This window comes from Crocodylus siamensis, chromosome 12, assembly GCF_052110815.1.
Source record: "Crocodylus siamensis isolate JL-2025a chromosome 12, ASM5211081v1, whole genome shotgun sequence".
In the NCBI taxonomy this organism is placed as follows: Eukaryota; Metazoa; Chordata; order Crocodylia; family Crocodylidae; genus Crocodylus; species Crocodylus siamensis.
The window spans coordinates 14,665,575-14,690,648 of NC_143406.1; the positions used below are offsets into that span (position 1 = coordinate 14,665,575).

Genomic DNA, 25,074 nt, shown 5'->3' on the forward strand with positions numbered 1-25,074 from the left:
CTTAAAAAACTCCCTCATATAAAACACATGCTGCCCTGTGTGTCCCACAGAAGAAAGGAGACCTTGTGAGGCTCCAGCTCACTGGTTTTTAAGGACTGTTATTTTGTAGTCATACTGCATTGAGTCAGCGTGCCGCCACCGCAACACTGTACATCACAGCTCCTTTCATCTCTGGGTCTCAAAGGGCTTAATACATGTGCATTGCTGAAACCTCACGAAGCCCATGTGATGGATACATAAAGTGGTTCATAGGAAAACACATGTGCATGACTAAGAGATGAGTTAAGCGGGGTTACAATGTCATGCAAAGTACACCAAGGGTACCAAACCATATAGAAAGAGGTTGCTGGCCTGTCTCCATTATGCTGAGGTGTTAAGCACCCTATATACCTGCCTGCAGAGAAGCACTTGCATCCCCTTTTAAGAGGAGGCAGTGAGTGCTGTTCTTAGACTGCTGTGGATCAGTGCCAACGACTTGCTCCTTGTGGGCTCCAACGCCAAGCTGGCTCCTTCAGCCACATTAGAGGGGAATTCAGCAGATACTGCAGTAGTAAATGCTGCTATTTACAGTTCACTTTTAAATAAGAAATCCCAGCTTCTACAGAAGGGGTTATAAAGAAATGGAACTAGGGCCAAAGGAGTATATCCAGGAAAAAAAAAGGATATAAAGTTATACCACATGGCCATCTATGACTGTAAAAACCTGTCAGTCAAATACAGCACAGCTTTTGTTCTCAGTGATGACAAATGACCCCTATGCTTAGATGTGCTCTATATAGAAATAGGCTTCATGGAGTTGTTCAATGCCTTTCCTTTACCTTCCTAATTAAGCCCCTGTAATCTGCACCTTTTTCTGCCCACTGTCATTTGTAACACACAGTCTCTGTTGTAGCAAAGCAGATCCAAAAAGTACCAAAAACAATTTGATTAAACAGCTCCACTTGGTAACAGAACATCAGAAAAACTAAATAGCCTTCATTGTTTGGGAGACATTTGGTCCAGCATACAAATGGAAAGCCACAAGAATGCATTGTTTTTTCCTGCAAACAATCCTCCCAACACGTCTGCCTTCAACCGGAGCACAGGACCTTCCTGAGAGAGAACAGTCTGAACTTCCCTCAGCATCGAGGCAAACATAAGCCTCTCATTAACTAAACAACATTCTTGGGAATAAAACTGACTTAATTGGGTCAAAATGTTGCAGCGTACTGCTCAGTGCTGGAGCAGGAATGGCCCAACTACGTTAGTTTTCCTGATTTTGTTTTATTCAGCTTGGAAAAAGGCAACAGAAGTATTTGCCATTATTGAAAAGTGATAGGTCAAAGTTACATGACTTTCCTTATAACAGATCTGGGTGATGGCCGTTTTAAATGTTCTGATACATTAAGATATTTAATAAAATTATATTCAAAGCTGTTACAAATAATGTAGCTGCAATTCTCATTTAAAAAAAATAATTAAAATGATGCTATTTCCAGCATCCATGCATATTTCTCTATATGGGAGAAACAGAGGGCCAATGTTTAATAAACAAAATCATTTCATGTCTAAAATAATCTCACAGTGTGCAATTATTTGTGCGAGTCTGAAATTTATTGCCTTCGTAACCTATCATTGCTACACAAAAAGTTCTTATCTTCTAAAATTTTTAAAAGGACAGAGAAAGCAGAGGTAAATCCTCCAGGACAGCATCAGTACAAACTTCCCAAAGCCCATTCAATAGGGCTCTTCAAGCAGCAGACAAGATAAAATTGTGCCACAGCCTAGTTCACCCCTGGCTTATCCATTGTGGCAGGCCATCATGGGGTAGCGATGCAATACTGGCTTTTTATGAGGGATAATTCACATGAGATGGACTGAAATTTCCAGCATGTAGCACATATACCTTCCAATGTCAGTGGGCAAAGACCACCCAGTTACCAGCATGCTGGCTTAGATATAAACAAGCTAAAAGCAGCTTATATATCTCATGATCGATCACCTGAACCAGAAAGTCCTACTTTGTTAACGTATTTAAGAGAAGGCCCGTCTCAGACTGGTAATGACTTTTCTGCTGCTCTGGAACCAAACAGCCAAGTTTGGCAAACTTGGGAGTCGACTCCCTGCTACAAATCCCAGCTGAAAAAGTCTGAAAAGGATTAATAAAGAGAAGATAAAGAGTGGAGATGTCAAGTATTTTGTTCCCTCTTTTTTTTCCCTCCCAAAGCAGAGTTTGTCATGTTAGTAAAATTATTTTTCAAGACACATGATTCCATCTGAGCACTGTAAATTCTGCAAGTGCATATGTGGACTAAGAAGCCCTAGTGTTCTATTTGTATGAACCATACCAGGCACATTCCAGTCCAGCACAAGTAATAGGAACCAGAAGTCATTCTCTGGCAAAGGACATATATACAAAAGAGGTGGCAGGCTCCACTGCCTATACATACAGCATGCAGATTTTATGGGATAAACTGGCTGTGGGTTCAAAGCAATAACATTACACTACGTTTACTACGAACTGCCCACAATACACTAAGGAGGAATTGTGGCCAGGAGTGCCACCTTAAAGAAGTGGCTTGGTTAATTCAATAGGAATGGTTAATTCAATGGGAATGAATAGTAATTCAGGGAATGGCAAAAGATAAAGAGAAAACAGCTTCTTCTTCCTTATTTAAGGAAGGGCCTTCCAATCCTCGGTCTCCTTTTGGAGGACAGCACCCAGAACAGTGAATAAGGGCAAGTAGAATTCTCTGTTGGTCTTGTTTTAATAATGGTTTTTTTTTTTTTACAAAGCCCCATTGAGAAAACTTCCATCCCCAGCTGCTTTTTCTAGCTAAAAGTTTCTGTGACCAGCTTGCCAAACTCCATGGCAGATCATGCATCATGTGGATTCTTGTATTTAAAACTAGACAGATTGTCCACAGATGATATTTCATAGCCTTAAAAAACAACACCGCCTCCATCTTCTCTGTCTCTAACGTGAGTTTAGTGCTGGAGAAAGGTGATGGATGGAGAGTTCTGGAGCCCAATCCTCTACTGACCCATGAGCATAGGTGGAGGAAGACAAAATTGGGGGGGGGGAGGGGGAGGTTGAATGTGTGTCCATACACACACACACACCCGCCCCCTCATAGGAAAGTCTGAGGGGGGAGGGGAAAGGGCCTGGGGGGAGCAGCATTTTCTGGCCCTGGCCCTGGCCCCGGCCCCAGCCCCGACCGCATCAGGCCCAGCTGCCACATCAGCCGCGGCTGCCTCCTGGCTCCAGCCACCCTGGCCCAAGCCTTGGCTGCCTCCCAGCCCCAGGCCCACCAGTCTCAGCCCCAATTGCCTCCTGGCCGCACCGGCCCCAGCCCCGGCCCCGGCCCCAGCTCCAGCTGCCTCCCAGACTCGGCTGCCTTCCCACCCTAGCCCCAGCTGCGCACCACCCGGGGGGGCCCAGAGCTGGGGGCCGAAGCAGGGCCAACCTTGGCTGCACCACCACTGCACGGGATGGAGCCCCTGGGACCCCCATGCCTCCTGCATCCTGCATAGTCCCCAGGAAGAGCCTGGCAGCTCCTCCAGAGGAATGGCATCACTGTGAGGCACATGGCAGTACCCGCCTTTTTCAAAGCAGTGGCGGCAAGGCATGGAGGCATAGAACAGAGGCTGAGTCCAGGTCACAGCTGTGGCCCGTCCTCACCCCATGCAAAGATCGGGGGGCCACGTGCCCCCTCCCCTGGCTGCCTGGTGCTGTGCCTCTGGAGGAGGTGCCAAGCTCTGACTGTCCTATGACCCAGCCCAGCTGGGGCCCCATTCACCATGAATGGGGTCCTGGGTGAGCCAGGTCGTGGGAAAATCAGAGCCTGATGGCTCATCCAGGGGTGTGTGTGTGGGGGGATGACGCTCACTGCTACATGCACCGTGGTGGAACCAAGGTGGGGGCAGATGCTACCTCATCCTGCACTCCAAGACAAGCCACCAGGCTGCAATTGTCCCACAACCTGGTTGGCCAGGGCCCCATTCATGGTGAATGGGACCTTGGCCAGGCTGGGTTGTGTGACATTCTTCACAGTGCAAGAGGGAGTGGGCTGGGGCAGGCGTGAATGATTCAGCCTTCCCTTACCCCACTCTCTCCTGCACTGTGGGGGGTCTCAATCTGCCCTCTACCCCGCCCCAGAAATTAAAAAAACATAAATTAAAAGAAACTTATTTGCCTGCACCTGAGCTGGCTGTGATCCTGGCTGCGAGTGTGCAGGGCAGCTGAGTGTGCTCACCCCTCCCCCCCTGCAGCAGCAACCTGGGGCCAGGCTGCCCTAAGGCAATGCCTGCTGCTGCCCTGTGTTTGGGGGAGCTGAGCCCTGTTAGCAACCCCCTTCTGCCACCTATACCCATGAGACAGATAAAGCATGAACAATGCCAGTGTTAGCCCCATCCATAAAGTTGTCCGGCAACTGGCACTCTGCCTTTAACCAGTTAGCAAAGAACCACACCTCACAGCCAGGCTTCAGATGAGTATCAAACTGAGCCCTCTGGGTTACACAAAGCACTTCTTCTAGAGAAACTTTAAGTACAGGCTGCTTATGGCTTCCACTAACTGTGCCAGAAGGGAGTGATGTGTGCAATGTCCACCCCCATCTATTCACTCTCTAGGCTTTGCCTACACTGTTCTACATCTCATTAGGTCCCAATTCAGCAACAAACTTAAGGAACTGCTTTACTTGTGTCCTTTACTTGTGTTTATCAAGGCAGGACAACAGGGAATTGGAGATGCGCTATTTACCAGAGTGCCCCTGGGAGTAACTAGGAATAATGGGTGCAAATTAATGGAGAGTAGATTTAGGTTACTTTTACAGTAAGGGTGGCCAGAGTCTGGAATGGGCTTTCAAGAGAGGTAGTATTATCACCTAACTTGAAGGTCTTCAAGCAGAGGCTTGACAGTCACCTGTCTGGGATCATCTGACCTCAGTCCTCTTTCCTGCCAGGGGCAGGGGGTCAGACACGATGACCTTTGTGGTCCCTTCCGACTCTACAATCTATGAATCTATTAATCTTTATGCTAAGAACATGCTTAAGTGCTTGGCTGCATCGAAGCCTTATGCCACATACTTTGAGAGAAGGTGACAAAGCCTGGAGCAGACTCTGGAATCCTGACTCAGCTTCTCCTGTTCTAAATTCTCTCACACACATACATTGTTTTTTCTTTCAAATCCACCTATATTTCCATTAAGGAGAAGAAGAACATTCATTAAAAACAAATGCATTCAAGTTGACGTTCACTGTGGGTTTTAATTTTAAGAAATTCACAAAAGTCACCCTTCATGGTACATATAAGGGTTAAATTTTCAAATACAGCTCAACTCTACATTCAGCACTTGCAACTGGAAAACAAAGATCTGAGAAACGGCAAGCCATGCACACAATTACCTCTTCTGTGTATGCCATTTAAGTACACACAGATCTGCAGGATGCAATCTTTCTGTTCAGTCAAACAAATCCTGGGAATACTAGATTTCTACATCGAAATGATAGAAATATGAATACACTGTATAATCCCATACTAACTTATTCTAATCTCGACAATTTCCAGAAATACGCTGTGCACTAATAAGGAGCATCTCTCTGTGTTACAGGACAAAAAAAGCAACTGGCTCAGATTAAATCCCTTATTTTAGAATGGAGGCCAAACAAAACCCTCAGAAATAGTGTAAAAGGATCTGCAGATGCTAGCCAACCCCCTCCCCATCCATTTCTGATAGAGGAAGGGGTAACTTCAGGATAGTAAGGCAATTGGCAAAATGCTCTCTGCTTGCTTCCCCTTCCTTTTGCATTAAAATCTTTTCACATTTATTATATTTTAGCAGTAGACAACAGTGACAATGCGAAGAGGGTGCACGTGCTCCCTGAGAGCACCGATGCACCACCTGTCCAGCTGCGCTTGCTGCTCAGGAAATGGGGGGGGGAGGTGGAAGCGCCAGTGCCCCCCCTGCAAGCACCGGCCGATTGCTGCAGCCTCTCCCGGAAGTGGCTGTAGCGATTGCCTTCAACGATCAGCCATTGTGGGATTATCCGCGGGGGACCACTTCCCGCCCGGGGCAGTGAGATTGGCCACAGACAGGCAGCAGGATCGGCCACGGGGGGGACCCCCTGGTTGGTGGGACTGGTAGAGGGGGGGCATCTGCTCCCCCAACTAAGGCAGCACCAGTCGCCCATGGCAGACAAAATAGGGGGGCTGGGGGAGTGGGGGGGGGGGTTAGGAGGGTCGTGCAGAGCCCCCCATGCAGCATGGGGCAATGTGCGGCAGGGGGAATCACCCCTCCACACCCCGCAGCACCCAGTGAGACGGGGCTTTTTTTTTGATAAGTGCCGGGAGCTGGGGTAGCCATTGCCGTGGTAGGAGAGTGGCAGGGGATGGGCCTGGCCTGGCTGATTCAGAGATTTGGAGATTTGGCAGGAGATTAATCAGATTTGGCCAAATCGAATCAGGACAGTGATTTGAATCACCAGATCGAATCACTGGCCCCCAAATTGGCCGAATCTGAATCGAAATCAAATACTAGCTGCTTCGCACAGGCCTATTCTTCATTCTGCTACTGATCCAAAAGGTGATGGGTTTTAAGCTCTAGGTGATTTACATAACACGGGGTTAATAAGAGGATTTTCTGAGGGGCATAACTGCACTTAAAGTGATTAGAGAACCTCAGAAGAAAGGTGCTTAAAAACTGCATCTTACATCCTCCAGATTCAACACGTATCAATCAGTTACTGTGACGCTCCATGATAGACTCGTAATGAGAAGCCACATGCAGCAGCTTTGCCAGATAACTTCTCTCCAGCTGTCTCTGTGAGGGGCTTTGTACTTCCAGGGTTAACAGCAACTGGCCTCCCCTCATGGGGTTCTGGAGACAGCATGTGCTTTAGACAGTTCCCGATGAAAGTTTTGCGGCTTTTGTGGCGATCGGAAAACATTCAGAGAATTGGATTCATGGTTTTACAGACCCTAACTAGAAACTTCATAGCAGGGGTCTCTTTTGGTCTCCAAAATACTTCCTGGCACTGCTTTTCTGTGTGCTAGCACTGCCAATTGCTTCCTAAAGCAACTACCTATGTTCAACAGTGGGTCAGAACTGTAAGGCTACTTTGGCTCAGACCTGGAGTAGGACCTGATATAGACTTTTCCTATTTTCCATAGTAAGAACTAGTCTGCAGCAGCAAGATAACATAAGAGAGTTTCACATGTAATAGTTATTCTTTGCTCCACGCTGATCAGTTTACTGTCAGGGCAAGAATATTTTATTTCAATTGCACTGTATCTTATCTGCCCAGCAATTGAAAGAGATCCCAGCCTGAAATGCAGCCTATCTTATGAGAAAGCTGGTTTGACCCTGCAGTGCATGGCCAGGTAAAAATCCCAGTGAAGTCAATGGAAACCTTGCCTGAAGCGGAGATGCACTGTAAGGCCACAGACATGCAGAACTTCAGAACAACAATGGGATACAAAGCAAGCTGCAGCCGTTGTGAAATAAGGGAGAATTGGTGTTCACTATTAAGGCTTTGTTGTACCTTACACCATGAGCTGCACAAATGCTGATTGGTGTTAATGCTAGTGTGGCGTTTAGAGCAGCTGCACCCTTAATCTAGAAATCTTTGGTGACTGTCTCCCACTTGCACAGCTGCCACTAGAGGCCTCGAGAGCAGGGGCAGGACCAGAAGCTATAGCTGTGAGTCACTACAGGGCTGATGAGCCATGATGGGCTTCTCTCCCTGCTCTTCAGGTAGGGGTGTGAGAGACCATGGGATACTAGAGGACTTGAACTTGATCAGAGGTCAAAAAAATAGATCTTATGATGAGGGGCTGAGAGCTATGGGACTGTCAAGTCTGGAAAAGCGCAGGTCTATGAGTTTATCGGGGGCTCACCAGGATCTGGGGAAATGTCTGTTCACTGGAGCGCCCCAAGGGATGACAAGATCGAACAGTCACAAACTCCTCCATGACCATTTCAGGCTGGACATAAGGAAGAACTTCTTTACTATCTGAGCCCCCAAGGTTTGGAATAGACTGCCGCCAGAGGTGGTTCAAGCACCTGCTTTGAACGCCTTCAAGAGACATTTGGATGTTTATCTTGCTGGGATCCTATGACCCCAACTGACTTCCTGCCCCTGGGGCAGAGGACTGGACTTGAAGATCTTTGGTGGTCCCTTCCAGCTCTAACGTTTATGGAATCTATGAAACTCTGGCGGCACATCTGTGGGGAGTGGCCACATCTTAATGGAACAAGAGCTGGGTAGTGCGGATCAGAGGCAATCCTGCCCTGGAGTGGTGTAACTTTGATCTGCATAATGAGTGTTTAAAACCACTTTAAAGTGTTGATGTGTGGACAATCTGGAATTTAAAAGCTCTAGGAGCTGCCCAAAATTATCATGTAACAAGGCCCTTAAGCAACACAAGGTTTCTCACACAAGGCTCTGCAGTTCCAACTCCAAAGCAGAGAGGGCAGCAGTAAAGCCAAAGACCCACAAGCAACTGCAATGCATTTAGAAACATGTTCTTTTTAGTAAACCGGATGTCTTCACAGGCAATAACTTAATAAGTTAAGCAGGAAATGTTTTACCACCAAATAGATTCTCCATTACCCAGCTTTGAAAACAAATGAAGGCCCCAAGGCCCGCCACACTAAGGCCCCTCCCTCGCCGGAGTTAGCAACAGGTTCGCACCTCCTGCAGCCCCGGCAGAGCCTGCTCAGTTGCCGGCTCCCGCAGGCAACCCAGGCTCAACCACAGCTACTGGCCCCGCTCTCCCCAAGTCAAAGCGAAAGGTGTTTGTTGTGGGAGACTCCATCCTGCGGGGCACTGAGGGGGCAATCTGCCGCCCCGACCCCTTAGCCCGGGAAGTCTGCTGCTTCCCAGGGGCCCGCATCCGAGACATTGCGGAGAGGATCCTGCAGCTCCTCCGGCCCACAGACCACTACCCCATGCTCCTTATTCACGTGGGCACCAATGACACGGCTCGGAGCACCCCCAGCCAGGTCATGAGGCACTACAGGGAGTTGGGAGTGGGGCTTAGGGGTCTGGGAGCTCAGGTGGTGTTTTCGTCGATCCTCCCAGTCTCGGGCTATGGGCTGAGGAGGGAGACGAGGATCCACGCGGTGAACCAAAGACTGCGGCGCTGGTGTTATCGGGAAGGCTTTGGTTTCCATGACCACAGCCCACTCTTTGGAGAGAGAGGCAGCGAGCTGCTGGGAAGAGATGGCCTCCACCTCTCTCCCCTGGGGAGGAGGCTCTTCTCAGCCAGGCTGGCTGACCTGCTCCACCGGGCTTTAAACTAAGCCCGCTGAGGGATGGGGGGACTACTGCCACTGCTGGCCCGCTGAACGGCCCTTGCAAAGCCAGCAGACCACGGCACTTAAGGGGGCACTTAAGGGAGCCCACCCCTGACCCAGCTCTGGCACAATCTGTGGGCAAGGCAAGAGCCCCCAAGGGCACACTTACCTGCCTGTACACTAATGCCAGGAGCCTGGGCAACAAGCAGGACGAGCTCGTCCTCCTGCTCAGTGCAAAGAAATATGATGTCATTGGGATAACGGAGACCTGGTGGGACTCCACCCATGACTGGACCACGGGTATAGAGGGCTATACCCTGTACAGGAGAGATCGTGTTGACAAAAGGGGCGGGGGTGTAGCTCTCTATGTCAAGGAAAGCTACATGTCCCTGCAAGCTGATGTTGGCAACCGGCATGGACAGCTAGAGACCCTCTGGGTAAAAATTCATGGGAAATTCGGCACAGGGGACACAACGGTGGGAGTCTACTACAGACCTCCCACTCAAAGTCCTGAGCTTGACCAGGAGTTCGCCCGGGAACTGACTGAGGCCGCTTGCTCCAGGACCTTGGTTGTCAAGGGTGACTTCAATTACCCGGACATCTCCTGGGAAGATCACTCAGCTAAATCTGAGCGGTCGCAAAGCTTTCTCTCATGCGTGGATGACCTCTACCTGACTCAAGAAGTCTATGGGCCAACGAGAGGCAAAGCGCTGCTTGACCTGGTACTGGCTACGGGGGACGACCTAATCGGTGACCTAGTGATCGATGGGAAGCTGGGTGACAGCGACCACGAGCTGATCACCTTCACCATCCGCCAAACAGCTGGCAAGTCAGTCAGCAACATAGAAGTCCTTGACTTCAGAAAAGCCGACTTTGACAAGCTCAAGAGGCTTGTCGGTCAGGCCCTCAGGGACCATGACCCCAGGGAGATGGGAGTTCAAGAAGAGTGGTTGCTTCTCAAGGAAGCGATCCTCAATGCACAAGCTAAATCTATTCCAACACGGAGGAAAGGCAGCAAGAAGGCACAGCGGCCCCCCTGGCTCTCCAGGGACTTAGCGGACCTCCTGCAGCTAAAAAGGAAAGCCTACAAAGGATGGAGGATGGGATTCACCTCCAAGGAGGATTATTCTGCACTGGTCCAGTCCTGCAGGGAGCAAACCAGGAAAGCCAAGGCTGCAACTGAACTCCAACTAGCTTCAGGCATCAAGGACAACAAAAAGTCCTTTTTCAGATATGTGGGGAGCCGAAGGAAAAGCAAGGGCAATGTTGGACCCCTGCTAAACCAGATGGGGCAACTGACTACTGACGCCCAGGAAAAAGCCAACCTATTAAATAGGTACTTTGCATCAGTCTTTCATCAGTCCCATGGGACGCCCATGCCTGCTATGGGACAGGGAAATCTGGGTGATGGGGATCCCCTACCCTCCATCAATGCTGACCTCGTGAAGGAACACCTTGAGAAGCTGGATACCTTCAAGTCAGCTGGCCCTGACAATCTGCACCCCAGGGTACTCAAAGAGCTGGCAAGCGTCATAGCCCAGCCCCTGGCACGGATCTTTGAAAACTCCTGGCGCTCTGGTGTAGTGCCCGAAGACTGGAAGAAGGCCAACGTGGTGCCAATCTTCAAGAAAGGGAGGAGAGTGGATCCAGCTAACTACAGGCCCATTAGCCTGACTTCTATCCTGGGGAAGATCTTAGAAAAGTTTATTAAGGAGGCCATCCTTGATGGACTGGCCCAGGCTAACATTCTAAGGGACAGCCAGCACGGGTTTGTTGCGGGTAGGTCTTGTTTGACCAATCTCATTTCCTTCTATGACCAGGTGACCTATCACCTGGACGAGGGAGAAGAGATTGATGTCATACATCTTGACTTCAAAAAAGCTTTTGATCTGGTATCCCATGATCACCTCTTGGCCAAACTGCCCAGTTGTGGCCTTGGCTCCACCACGATCCGCTGGCTGGGAAATTGGCTCCGTGGTCGGACCCAGAGGGTTGTAATCGATGGCAGTCACTCATCATGGTGCCCTGTGACCAGTGGGGTCCCTCAAGGCTCTGTCTTGGGACCCATCCTGTTCAATATCTTCATTAATGATGTGGACATTGGAGTCAGGAGTGGACTGGCCAAGTTCACCGATGACACCAAACTTTGGGGCAAAGCATCCATGCCAGAAGATAGGCGGGTGATCCAGGCTGACCTGGACAAGCTCAGCATATGGGCGGACGAGAACCTGATGGTGTTTAACACCGAAAAATGCAAGGTTCTCCACCCTGGGAGGAAAAACCTGCGGCACCCTTATAGGCTCGGCAGTGCTACGTTGGATAGCACTACAGAAGAAAGAGACTTGGGGGTCATCATTGACCACAAGATGAACATGAACCTCCAATGCGATGCTGCGGCTAGTAAAGCAACCAAAACGCTGGCTTGCATCCATAGATGCTTCTCGAGCAAATCCCGGGACGTCATTCTCCCTTTGTACTCGGCCTTGGTGAGGCCGCAGCTGGAGTACTGCCTCCAGTTTTGGGCTCCACAATTCAAAAAGGATGTGGAGAAGCTTGAGAGAGTCCAGAGGAGAGCCACGCGCATGATCAGAGGTCAGGAAAACAGATCTTACGATGACAGGCTGAGAGCCATGGGACTCTTTAGCCTGGAAAAGCGCAGGCTCAGAGGTGATCTGATGGCCACCTATAAATTTATCAAGGGTGACCACCAGGATCTGGGGGATCGTTTGTTCACCAGAGCACCCCAAGGGATGATGAGGTCAAACGGTCACAAACTCCTGCAAGACCGTTTCAGGCTGGACATAAGGAAGAATTTCTTTACTGTCCGAGCCCCCAAGGTCTGGAACAGTCTGCCAGCGGAGGTGGTTCAAGCACCTACATTGAACACCTTCAAGAGTAAATTGGATGCTTATCTTGCTGGGATCCTATGACCCCAGCTGACTTCCTGCCCTTTGGGCAGGGGGCTGGACTCGATGATCTCCCGAGGTCCCTTCCAGCCCTAATGTCTATGAAATCTATGAAGGTTACTGTGCCCTTCTTTAAAACTGGGTCTATAGATAAGCATCTAAATCTGAGGCTGCATCTATGAATTAACCTACAAATCAAGACAGTTTCATAACCACTGGAGGGAACCTACCACATATAACCAAGAGTGTGCCTGCTGCTTTGGTGTGTGTATGTGTCTTGCTCTCTCAGTCATGCCTGGCCTTTTAGCTCAGAATCTTACCAAGATAATCATAGAATCACATAAAATTAGGGCTGGAAGGGACTCAGGAGGTCATCTAGTCTAACTGCCTGCTCAAAGCAGGACCATCCCCAACTAGATCATTCCAGCCAGGGCTTTGAGTTGGGCCTTAAAACGTCCAAAGATGCAGATTCCACCACCTCTCTGAGTAACCCGTTCCAGTGCTTCACCACCCTCCTAAATGAGAAAGTTTTTTCCTAATATCCAACCTAAACTTCCCTTGCTGCAACTTGAGACCATTGCTCCTTGTCCTGTCATCTGAGAAAATTCCAGCTCCATTCGCTTTAAAACCCTCCTTCAGGTAGTTAAAGGCTGCTATTATATCCCCCCTCAATCCTCTCTTCTGCAGACTGAATAAGCCTGCGTGCCACAGCCCCCTTACCATTTTCATTGCCCTCTGCTGGACTTTTTCCAACTTGTCCACAACCTTTCTATAGTAGGGGGCTCAAAACAGGACAAAGTACTCCAGATGTGGCATCACCAGCACAGAATAGAGGGAAATAATTACTTCCCTTAATCTGCTGGCAATGCTTCTACCAACACAGCTCAGTATGTTGTTAGCCTTCTTGGCAACAAGGGCACACTGTTGGCTCATATCCAGCTTACTGTCCACTGTAACCCCCAGGTCCCTTTCTGCAGAAGCTTTATTCTTCCTGCTTTGCAAATGGTGCCAAGAGCGCGTTTGCACAGGATAAAAGCTAATGAAATAAATGACAGTTGGTGTTAAGCGAGGTCTTGTGTCTGTTCCACTGCCGACTGTACATTTCCCTATGCCCCTCAAGTAGCTGGTCCTGTAACACTTGCCAGGAATGTTGGTTTTAATAAAAGCCATGTGATTCCAAAGATCAAGTCAGAGCAAAGCCTCCAGCTTTGCAAGGTAAATATTTATCTAGACTGAGCACTTGTGGGGAGAACCACTTTCATGTACTTGTAAAAATACAACAGAAAGAAGGCACAGGCTCAAAGACCAGGGACCATTGCTGAGTAACCCATGAAGCGATGCCTGGCTTGAGCACTTGCATTCTCCAGTCTTGTGTGTTTTATCAGTCTAGGTATCAGAGCATAGTGAGCCAACAGAAAGCCTCTATTGACAGTTCCCTATAGCAGGCTTTGCCTGATGAATGCATCTTAGAAGAAAGAATGACCTCCTTGCCCACCTTATGTTTAAATTATGGGGTGCTTTTTTAAAGACACAAATTTTGTGCACATCTGAGACCCCAAGCTCCACCAACTCAGAAAACTTTATAGCACTGCAGCTGAGCTGCTCTGCATAACTACTCAAGCACAGTCAACCACTGGGGAGGACACAGCTGCTGGCTCGTCATGCCAAAGAAAACCATGATACCAAGCTGACAGGATACAAACCAGGCACCAGGAAGCAAGCGTGGAAAAGTGGCATTCATTAGACATGGTCATCCCCAGCAGGAGCCAAATTTATGCCAAGAAGTGAAGGCAGGCCAGTCGTAAACACCATGCCGCTTACTTCATATGGAAGTTAGCCTGCTCTGCCTGTCGTGGGCTTTGGAAAGAAAAAAAATCAGTCTGCTTTGATCTGACTGAACAAATGATTTAATAGCTTATTACGCAGCTATAATGGACACACTGTATGAGCTTCAAGGACAAAGACAGAAGCTGCCAACTCTGAGGGGAGAAGGAAGAGAAGAGTAACTCTATCTGTAGATTGGTTCTGCTGTTGTAATTTTATGAATCGCACAGAGCGGAGGCTTTTACAAGCACAACCTGCTACTGTTTATTTGTATTGGGGTCTGTTGTTTTCATGTGTTCTTTTAATCCCAACAGTGCAGATACCACTGGATGAATGTCAAGCCCCATCAGCAGCCAGCCCCAGAGATTTAAAGAGCTGCTCCAGAATCCCATAAGAGGAGATCGGGACCACCCGGTTCTAGTGGATGGATTCCAACGCTGTACATGTTACCGCAAATCCTCCCTAGGAAGTTTAATGCCAAACAGCTCTGAAGCACATATTCCCGTGGGGAAAGCACAGCAGGAGACCCCTGCTGGCACATGGCTGAGGGGATGGCCCCTTGGGATGCTCTGCGTAGCAGCTCTGTACCAGTAGTAAAGCTGAAACAGAAGCACAACAAGGAGCTTCAAGGCACTCCACGGAAATCCCTTTTAGTCAACAGAATGCTCCACTTAGATGACAATCTCCCTTCATGTGTTTTCTTTTGAAATTCTTTCGGTTTCTGGGGCTGGTTCTGTCTGGGAGGTTAAAGCTTCCAAATGGCAGGGCTCCTGGTAGTCTATCCGCTTCTTTGTGCACTGAATAAAAGACAGTATCCCTACAAGGGAACAATCTTCTTCAGACAACAAGCCATGTCTATGTACATGCATAACACTGACTTAGCCATATGGTCACTGGTTATATATTCAAGCAGTTACTGCAACGGACTGGAAGCCAGAAACAAAACTGGCCTCCTGCCTTTGTTGCCATGGCCTAGCACCCCTATGCAACACATACCACTTTCCAAGCTTCAGCTGGTGTAAATGGATGCCCTGCTGAGCTCATTAAAAGATCATGATGCAGCAGATGCATTTGTAGATGACTTTTCTGGGTAGAGCTCTGGAGACGATCCACAGCCCAAGGACAATGAGTTAAACATAACTACAAAGTGGTACAAAAGGCTTTGTCAGCCTGACTTTATTTTGGACCACTACTCCTGAGTGGCAACAGACACACATACACACAGACCTTCCTTTTGTTAGCAGAATTTAGAAAGTGAGCTGTACTGTACAACGGCTTTAAAACCCTTCAACATATGCTTATTTGACAACATCAACTCAAGTCATGTTGAAAAGCCACGTGAGAGAAGAGTTTAATACATAGTTAGGGCAATACATCATTTTTCCTGCACAGTGATCTTTGAAAGACAAGAACCAGATTTGTGAAAAAACCCACCGTCCCACAAGTGGGTTGCAGGTCCTATCAAACCAGGAACTGGATTGGAAAGAGGAAGTCAAATATCCCTTTTAAAGGATTTCAGCCTACTTCTTTAGCTGTTGAAATGTTTTGCAGAAATTTCAGGACATACGGATTAGAATGGGTTATGAAACTTCATATTTCTCTAGCTCCTCTCATCCTACTATAAGTTTAATGCCATAAGCCTGGCCTTCCAGAAAAGCACATGACCAGCTTCAGAATATGGCTAGAGACTCTGGATACACTTCCCAAGTGAAAAACTCAGAGTGCATGTGCATTGCATGCAAACAAGAATGCGGCTTTCCCCCTGTGCCTTGTTTTAATTACATACTCAGGATATTGCACTGTAAAGAAAATAGGACTGAAAAAAAAAGATGACAAGCGGCCATTGGGTCCGTCTGGCTCTATCTGCCCCAGAAATGGAAATTCAGTTTAGAAAACAGGGACAAACTCCTTCAGAATAAAATACCGACACCATTTCAGAACGTGGCAAAAAGTACTTCTGGATCTAATTTGATTTCTTCCGCTCCCTTCTGTAGTGAACTAATAAAGGGTCAGTGTTGGATGCTATGTAACCTTATTTTTCTTGAGGAGCAACAGCAAATTCCAGCAAATGTTTCTTCTTTTAGATCAACTGGAACTTTATAGAGAAGTTTTCTTTTCCAAACAATGGCAGGCTCCAGAACTTAGGAGACCTGCTGCTGCTGCTAAGTAATATGCTGGCTGGCCTCACTGCCACACGTAAGAAACTATCTGGGGAAGAGGATCCAAAAAAAACTAACCTTCCCATTTGCTCTGAGAATCGAAACAATGTGGATTTTGTGCATGTCAGCTTGACAACCCTAAATGCAGGAGCGCTATTCTTTTTGGCCCTGGGAGCAGGAGTGCCAAAACAGCACAAAACAGGTTGTTTTTATAGCATTTCCAGACTTAAGGAAGTATCTGAAGGCTTGTTCAGAAACCCTTCTTTCAATGCATGTTTGCACATTCAAAAAGTGCTGTAACTCTTCAAGATGTTCACAGTGGTTTTTCACATCAGGTCAGTTAGAAACCTCTTTATCATTCCTTTAAGGAGCTGCAGTATATGAAGCACACTCCTGCCTGATAAAACAGCCTGTTTAGATCATTTGTGCAAAATTCTATAGACCTAACTCAGGCCTTAACAAGCCAAAGTTCTCCCTGACTTCAGTAGGAACTTTCCTTATGCAACAACTGAGTCAAGTCTGGGAGATTTCATCCTATATTGTTTGCCTATAAAGCAAGCTATAAACCAAGGGTGTTGTGGGCCAGATAATGGGTGTGGGACCAGTCCCCTGGCCAGACAAATAGTGCAGGGCTGGCCCTGTAGGCTGGATCAGACGCACGCACTCTCCCACTTCTGGTCTGGGACCCAGCAGGAAGAGGGGTTGTTGACTGCTGCTGCAGCAACAAGCTGCAATCAGGCCTCTTCCCATAGTGCTGCTGGGGCTCCAGTGCCCTAGCTCTAACCCAGGTCCTTGACTACAGCCGTGGGACAGTCTCCACCCTTGTGGCTGTGGACCAGATGACCTGGCTCTGTGGGCCAGGTCTGGTCCGCAACCTGTATGTTTGACACCACTGCTATAAAACAAATGCAGCTCAAAGCCTTACACATGAATGCAGAAAAGCATCTTCCACCTCAGCTCCTTTCCTTGGCTTGGCAACTACCTTTTGCATCCAATAACTTACTCTTTCATGCCAAAAACATCACATTAATCCCTGGCTTTCACAACTTGTTATACAAGGAGTAACAAAAGCATCAGCATTTTCCACTTACGTTTATCTGACAGCATCAAGGAGGAAATTAAGACCCTAAATCAAGGGTGGATCGTGTTTGATGTGTCCACGTTTAATTAACACCTCTCCTCTTCCTACCTCCCACCCCTTGGGGGGGGTAGGGAATTGGTTCACTTCCACAAAAGAAGGTTTGTTTTATTAAATCATGCCTTGTTCTTCCCCCCACAATTCAGAACTCATGGTTAGAAGGTTTTCTGATCCCTAGCTACTGCTTTTTAGCTGCTAAATCCCTTGAAGCATGCTACCAATTCTACCCTCAACCTATATCCAGCCTGCAAAATGCTCTGCAAAAGGCAGGGAGGTCTAAATGCCTAGGCTTCAGTGAGACACAGAGCTACTCGCCTCCCTGGTATCAGCTCAAAGACCTCCTTGGAAGGGACCAGACACTGCTGTATAATTGCAGGTTTCTGGGTCTTAGTCAACAATGGACTGCATAAATTGTCACACGGCAGAGTGGCCCAAGTTTGAATGACCAGCAGTGATTGTGGTGCTTCTAATGTGGTGCTTTGGCCAGACGATGCATAGACACTGTGAGGCTCTGAGAACTTGATGGGAGGTTGTGCAATATTGCTTGTTACACAGTTAGACCCCAGCAGAGGGAAAGGTGTTATCAGCAAACAACTGCCAAACACTACCACAGAACTGAACCTCTTATGAAATGCTGCTTCACAACCTCTGACCCTGCATGGGTTGAACCCGTGCTTCTTGAGAAGCCCACATTCCTTGTGCTCCCTCTAGAATACTTTCCCCATTGCCAGCTGGATTCATTGGCATCCCAGGCATGAACAGGCACACAGCTCACAAACACCTTTCTAAGCTCTTGCCTCTTTAGACACCTCACTAACATTTTGGTTCTGGATTAGATGTTCATCAGAATGTCTTGTGTACAGAGGTCGGCCTCAACCCGAAGCACTGCACAGAGGAAGCAAGCCTCATTGATTCTGAGGTTACCAGGGCCACATTAATCATGTGCATTAATCAAAAGCACATGATCCTTATCCTTTGGTTCATTTATCACATCAAGGCAATAACAGCGCATCATTCCATACAGCATCTGTACAGAATAGAACAATCTGCCCAAGGGACCCAGCAAGGGAAATGTTAATGACAGCTGCCAGGAAATAATCCGCAATTCACTGCCATTCACTAGCTCCCTAACCAGCAGATGGAAGCAAAAGTGGGCCAAAAGAAACTAAATTTTTATTGTGTGCCGAAGTGGGTGCTAAGATGGGTAAGGAGGATTAGACAGCCTTGCAGAACCGAAGGCTTTGACTTACCAATGCAGGTCCTGCCATCTGTGTGCAGACGAAAGCCTGGCTTGCACTCACAGTAATAGGACCCCAGGGTGTTCACGCATCTATGCTGGCAGCCCCCATTGTGAACTTGGCACTCATCAACATCTGCAGAAGGGGAGAGAGGAAGGACAAAAACCTCAGAGAAGTGGGCATGAAAGCAGCTGAGCTCAGCATTCCTTATCCTCTGTGAACCAGTTTCAGATATAAGGAACGAATGGAGAGGAGAAGAGAAGAGAGGAAACAGCTCTTCCATCATGTTTAATCACTCAAGCCATTTTGAAAATCACAAGGACAGGACTGTGCTCAGCACTAATTTACATCATATGAGTCATTCACCATAGATTGCTGTTTAGATGTCGACTTGACAACAGACATTCCCAGAAGCAAATTAGTTCCTACATGCAACTTTCTGACTCTTGGCCATAGAACCAGGGTAAACAGAGTCAAGACTGATTCAATCAAACTACTGGAATTCCTGCGTCTGGTACAGCTTCTTAATCCTTCTCATTCTCCCTCTGCTGTAAACAGGCCAGGCTAGTCTATTTGCTATATAAATATTACACTGTTTATAATCATGGCATGAGCAAGTAGCTAACTTTTATGCACAACCAGAGGGGATTTGGTTTTAAACACATAGATTCAATGGAATTATAGGTTCAGATCCTAGCACACGAGACTCGGCCCCCTCATGAGGCAGATAAACTGGAGTCCTTTCAATGTACTTTAAAGTAAGGGCTTGAACATAAGAGGCCCTGCCCTGGCTTCTGTCTGTGGGCAACTGAGTTAAAATGTGCCCATGCTTACATGAAACACTGCCCATGCCACCCAACTTGTGTGGGTCAGTTGGGTTTTGTGCAAACAATTCAGGTGTGCACATGGTTGTGCTGTGTAATTTTGAAAAACTGGGCCACCATAAAAGTAGGAGTTTGTCTATATATCCTTGAGCAACATTTCCCCTTCCTCCCTGTGTTGTCTGCACAGCTGGAGTTCAAAGACATCATCACCTGTAGATGGTGTGTGAAACACTTTGACATGCGTTAGCATCAGAGACTGCATGTAAACATAAAATGTTATTACTATCAGGCCCTTCATCTCAACAGCACCTGAAGCCCTTTATTTCACAAACTAGATGCTCAGGACTCTTCATGGGATGCTGAAACTCTGCGGTAGAATGTGAGAAATGATTCAACTGTGCTCAGTAAATCTATAAATCATCATTAGAAGCCAGAAAGCAAAAAAAAGAGAAGAGCTTATCTCAGTAAAACTGATTACGTTGGACCCTTATCTCAGATTTCCTCACAGTGAAATAGTGTATGTTTAATGACATGGCCAAGGTCAGCGTGACCACCTGTAAAAAAAACTCTGAAATGTGCATTGGCAGAGTCATACAGGACAACTTTTTCGTTTGCCTTTGCTGGTTCTTCATACAGTCATTGCGGTATTGGGCTTTTACACCAAAACAAACCTGGAAAAACCAAAGCAGTATTTTCTGCAAAAAAGAAAGCAGCTTGGTCAGTGTTAATTTGTGTTTTTGTTCCCATTACTGAAACTACTTGGGCTTGAAGAAAAGAAAGAATCTCTAGCAGAATAATCTTGATGTATTCCCTCAAACCCTGAGCATTCTTTCAAGGGTTCAAATGCCAACAAACCTAGGTTTTCCTGGCAATGCTTCCTAATCCTCCTAATATTTAAAACTACAAAACATACAGTAGTCAGCTTGTGATAAAACAGATTTATTTCTTTTCCACAGCGTGTTAGGTCATAGACAACTGTCCTGAAATACTAGCAATAATATTCCTCAACTGAGAATGCTCCAGCTACTTAATGCTAGCTTATCCTCCCTCTCTCTCTCTCTCTCTCTCTCTTTAACTTAGAGGTGCAAAAGACATATCTATGTCTAAAGGGTGAGTTACACACACACACACACACACACACACAGAATCTACAGAAATTAATTACAGGTCCGGCTTTTACCTCTGTTCTGATTCCCCTCTCCCCTTCCTACAAAAAAGGAGGAATCCAAGGGCACTTCTACATGTGTTTTGATGAGTTCTGATTAGAATCGGTAGGAGCAGACTTGATTAATTGAGTCTGCTGGAGATGCAGAGAGCTGCTCTAATTAGAATACCCCCCACCCCACCCCACCCCACCCCAGAGCACATGTATAGGTGGCCCAAGGTACCAATATAAGTGGAAGAGTATCTGAAGGGCACCATTCTCTTCTGTATTTCAGAGATGTGGCTTCTTGGCTTAGAGAATATATGGTTATAATTCAGCTTGTTTTCCTGCTGTCTGAACATTCTTCTCACAGCTGAAGCAAAATGCTCAGAAAAGGTGCCTAACTGGATTTCTATCAGATGGTAACTGAATTTTGAAAGTCAGAATCGAGGAGAAAGGCTAATGGAATTAACACCCCTTCTCTTCTGCCAGTTCCAGGGGGTGACAACAGTCCTTCATGAGAACATAAGATCTATTTCCATAAGACCCATTTTTTATTCCAGTGAACAAAAGATTCTCAGACCAAACCATACCAGGATAACCAGGAAGATGAGGTGCTCCAGAAGAGCTTTTAACTGAGAATAACTGAGAATGAGTTGGCTAGGCAGCCAAGCACTGTGGATAACCAGCAGGAAAACACATGCCAAATGTCTCACACAGCAGCGTAGCCCCTCCAGGCTGCAAGGACTGGGAAGAAAGACAGAATTCCTCAGACTCTGGTGGAAACAGACTTCAGCAGGTCTCATCTCTTCTGTGGAAAGGATAACTAAGTAACTCCTAAACAGACAAGATGCCTCTGGGAGCCTCCAGCATAGCCTGAAGAGATGGCACAGTGATCGGGGCAGAATCTTCTGCTCATATACTGGATTGACTTCCAAATCAATGCAGCTAGCAGAGAAAGGCCCAGTGGTTACTGGGTTTGTGCTGCTATGGCTTAAGGTATGTGGGTTCCAGAACAATAATAAAAATACTTCTGTTCTCCTTTAACATCTCTTCACTGGACATTGTTTAGAAATATCAGTGAATGAAACACCATCACTCCCAATGACTTGGTTAAACCACACACAGACAAGTGACTTGCTACAGGTCACATGGTACTTGGTGACAGGGTAACGGGTAGACCCCAGGAGCCCCGATAGCAACTACTAACAAACCTGGCTTCTAGTCCCCTGCTCTCCCATCCTAGGCTGATTCTTTCTTAATATTCTTATGTGAATGAGAGAAGCAGTGGTTGAACAATACAGAACTGGTGTCAGGTGATGACCCTTTCTCTTGGCTGTCAGCAGTGGAGCCAAGGCTGGGTTGACTCAGGGGAACAGACCAAAAAGGTGTTCTCAGCAGGCTGGAAGTGTTTAACCAGAAGCAATTTTTACAGCAATAAAGCCAATAAAATGTGCTGTGATGTGAAACTTCAGCCCCCATTGGTTCTCTCTGAAGATTTTCCCGAAACATCAGTATTTCAGGGAAAGATGCTGCAGCAAGAGCTGATGTGCCTGCCAAGCCAATCAAGCTCTAACTTCTGCCCTGGATCCCTGCATGGTTTAGTTCCTGCAGGGTCCCAAAATGGACAATATATCAACTATACAAGGTGGATGGTTATCCGCCTAGAACAGGTGCTGAAAAAACCACGATATCTACTTTGTAAGGTATCAGAGCACAGGCCTGCTAGAAAAACAAGACTGGGACAGGGAGTACATGGCAGAATGCACTGCATATTAATATAGTTAATAATCACAAATGTTGCTTTTTTTTTTTTACAGTAAATACCGTTTTCTAAAATTCTAAACTCGATGCCAATACAGAAAACTTCATATACTACCTTTGTTCTTGTTCTTTTTTTGTTAAGCATGTTGTGATGAGAGAAAAAAAAAGAGAAAGAGAAAAAAAAGAAAGCAAGAAAGAGGGAAAGAGGAAGAAAAACAAGACGAGAAAGCAAAAAGAAAAAAGGATAGGAGAGGGATAAAAAAGGGAGAGAAGAGAGTGAAAAAAGAGAAGAGAGAAAAAATGTGAGAGAAAAAGAAGAGAAAGAGAAAAAGAGAAGAAGTAAAAAAATAGAGAGAAAAAAGAGAGAAAGAGAGGAGAAAAAGCAGAGAAAGAGGGAGAGAAGTAAAAAAGAGAAAGAAGAGAAGAGGAAAAAAGAAAAACAGAAAAGAAAAATAGGAAAGTAAGAAGAGAAGAGAAAAAGGAGAAGAGAGAAAAGAGAGAAGAGAGAGAGAAAGAGACAGAAACAGAAAAAGAGGGAAAGGAAAAAGAAAAGTAAAAAAAGAGAAGAGAAAGAAAAGAGAGAAAAAGGAGAGAAGCGAGAAAGAAAAAAGGAGAGAAAAGGAGAAAAAGAGGAGCGAGAAAAAGAAGACAGGTCAAAACGGAAAAAGAGAAAGAGGGTGTGTCCCTCACTGCCCATGTTTCCCCCGCTACCAGCTGCAGCTCAGGCCCGCTGGTCCACGGCAGACAGACACCTCGTCCCACCTGGGCGGGGGCAGCACTAGGGCACCAAGTGCCGGCGCTGGGCACTCAGGGCACGGTCCAGGCAGCATGGGGAGAAGGTATCGGGGACAGGCCAGCCTGGCTAGGCCCTTGGGAAGTCAGCAGCCAGAGAAGAGCAGGGCTGGGTGGGAAGCAGGGGTGCCCTGGGACTCTGCAGACTCAGGCCGTGGCGGGTGGGTGAGGGCATCCAGCAGCACCCAAGGTGGGGCCCAGTCCAGCCCACACAGCTCCTTGGGGAGGAACAGCAGCCGCCCTGCCTGTGAGGTGATGCTGCCTGGCTGGCGTGGGATGCCAGGCTCAGGGGCCTCCTAGCTCTGGGCTCAGGCTTCCTGCACGCCAGGCACAGCATGAGTGGGGCAGAGCCACCGTGATGCAAGGGCCCAACTACAGGAGCCCCCTGGGCCCTGGGAACAGCCACCACGGACAGCGCTTAGGGCCGAGCCGGCCAGGAGCCTCCAGGAGAGTGGCCTGGGCCCCAGCCCTGGGAGGGGAGCTGCAGGTGGGCGAGGCTGGGGCCCGGGCAAGTGCTGTCAAGGGCTGCTGTGCTGGAGCCTCCCAGCAGGTGGGCAAGCCCTGGGCCCAGCCAGGGCTCAGGCAGAGAGATGCCAGGCTTGGTTTGCACCGGGGCACTGAGCAGCAGGGCCAGGTGGCATATGAAGAACAAGGCACAGGGGGAGGCTCTGTGGGTAAGCTGGCCCAGCAGGGGCTGGCCAGGCCCTTGGGAAGATGGTAGTCAGAGGACAGTGGGAGCTGGGTGGGAAGTGGGGGCTGCCCTGGGACTCTATGGGCTTGGGCTGCAGTGGGTGGGTGGAGGTGCTCAGCCTGGCTTGTGCAGCTCTGCAGGGATGGCTCTGCAGCTGCCCTACCTGTGAGGGGACACTGCTTGGCTCGGGCAGGGCGCAGAGCACAGGGGGCTCCCAACTCCAGGCTCAGCCTTTCTGCATGCCGGGCACAGCACGAATGGGATGGTGCAAGGTCCTGGCCAATGGAGCCTCCCAGGCCCCGGGAACAGCTGCCATGGGTGGCTCTTGGGGCCGAGCCAGCCAGGAGCAGATCTGACAGCAGCACACAATGCCCCTCCGCAGCACCTGCCCGGGATCCAGTCTCACCCACCTGCAGCTCCCCTCCAGGAGCTAGGCTGGATTGGGGGGTGCAGCCCAGGGACAGGGGCAGGCTCAGCAAAACCCAGACAGCATCCCTGCCTGTGTTCTCCTGACTCTACCCGCGGTGCCTGCCATGGTGCAGGGACCTTTGGCTGTTCTGGAGAGCCCAGAGCAGCAACTTAAAAAAACCCCCTATATATAATACACCTCCTGGTGTGCTGAGGAAAATGTCTCCACATGCCACTAATTGGCATGCATGCTGGGGGTTGCCTATCCCTGGCCTAGAAGCAGAATTCTGGGCTTCCTCCCTTGGATGAAGAACTGAGTCCCTCACTCATCAGGGCAGCAGTGGTTGGAGGTACTGTAGGGGTAGGAAAAGGAGATCAAGTTCCTCCTCGTGATCCCAAAGGGGCTACTATGATGAGCAGCTTTGCTGATGAACTTCACACAAGGCAGAGTTCAAACCCACTTAGCTAGAGGAAAAGATCCTGTGCACAGGCAGCACAGGTAAAAAGTGGGGGAGAAAGAGAAACTCCCTTCTTCCAAAATTAAGTAAATATAGAGAAAAGTTCATAGAGAGTCCATCAGCAGCTAGCTTGCTACTTGACTACTGGCTTTATGTCACTTCGACCTGTGTGGCTTGGCCTATCTGCTGGGCCTGCCCATAAGGCCACACTCCAATATGAAGCCATAACATTGGGTTGACAGTGTTAGTAATAAAAAGGCATATGCCTGTTTCCATGGCGTTTCCTAGTACAGCAGATATACCCCAACCAGGGGTTTATAAGACACTGGGGAAGTACAAGATTGACAGGAAAAGAAAACACAGAAAGATTATTGTATTATTAGTATTAACCTCAGAAGGATGCACTCAGTAGTAGAGCCATTTGGAAACTTTCTGAGGGAACCATTTTCC

The 25,074-nt window shown here is 47.8% G+C and overlaps 1 protein-coding gene across 5 annotated transcripts in view; it reads right to left on the reverse strand.

The window, feature by feature from the left end:
- MEGF6 (multiple EGF like domains 6) overlaps positions 1-25,074 on the reverse strand; it is a 328,842-nt gene that overhangs the window by 68,414 nt on the left and 235,354 nt on the right. For all 5 annotated transcript variants that reach the window (XM_090024523.1, XM_090024520.1, XM_090024522.1 and 2 more), the window contains one exon: positions 18,556-18,678. In XM_090024523.1, coding sequence (XP_089880649.1) covers positions 18,556-18,678 — 123 coding nt within the window. The remainder of the gene's footprint in view (positions 1-18,555; positions 18,679-25,074) is intronic.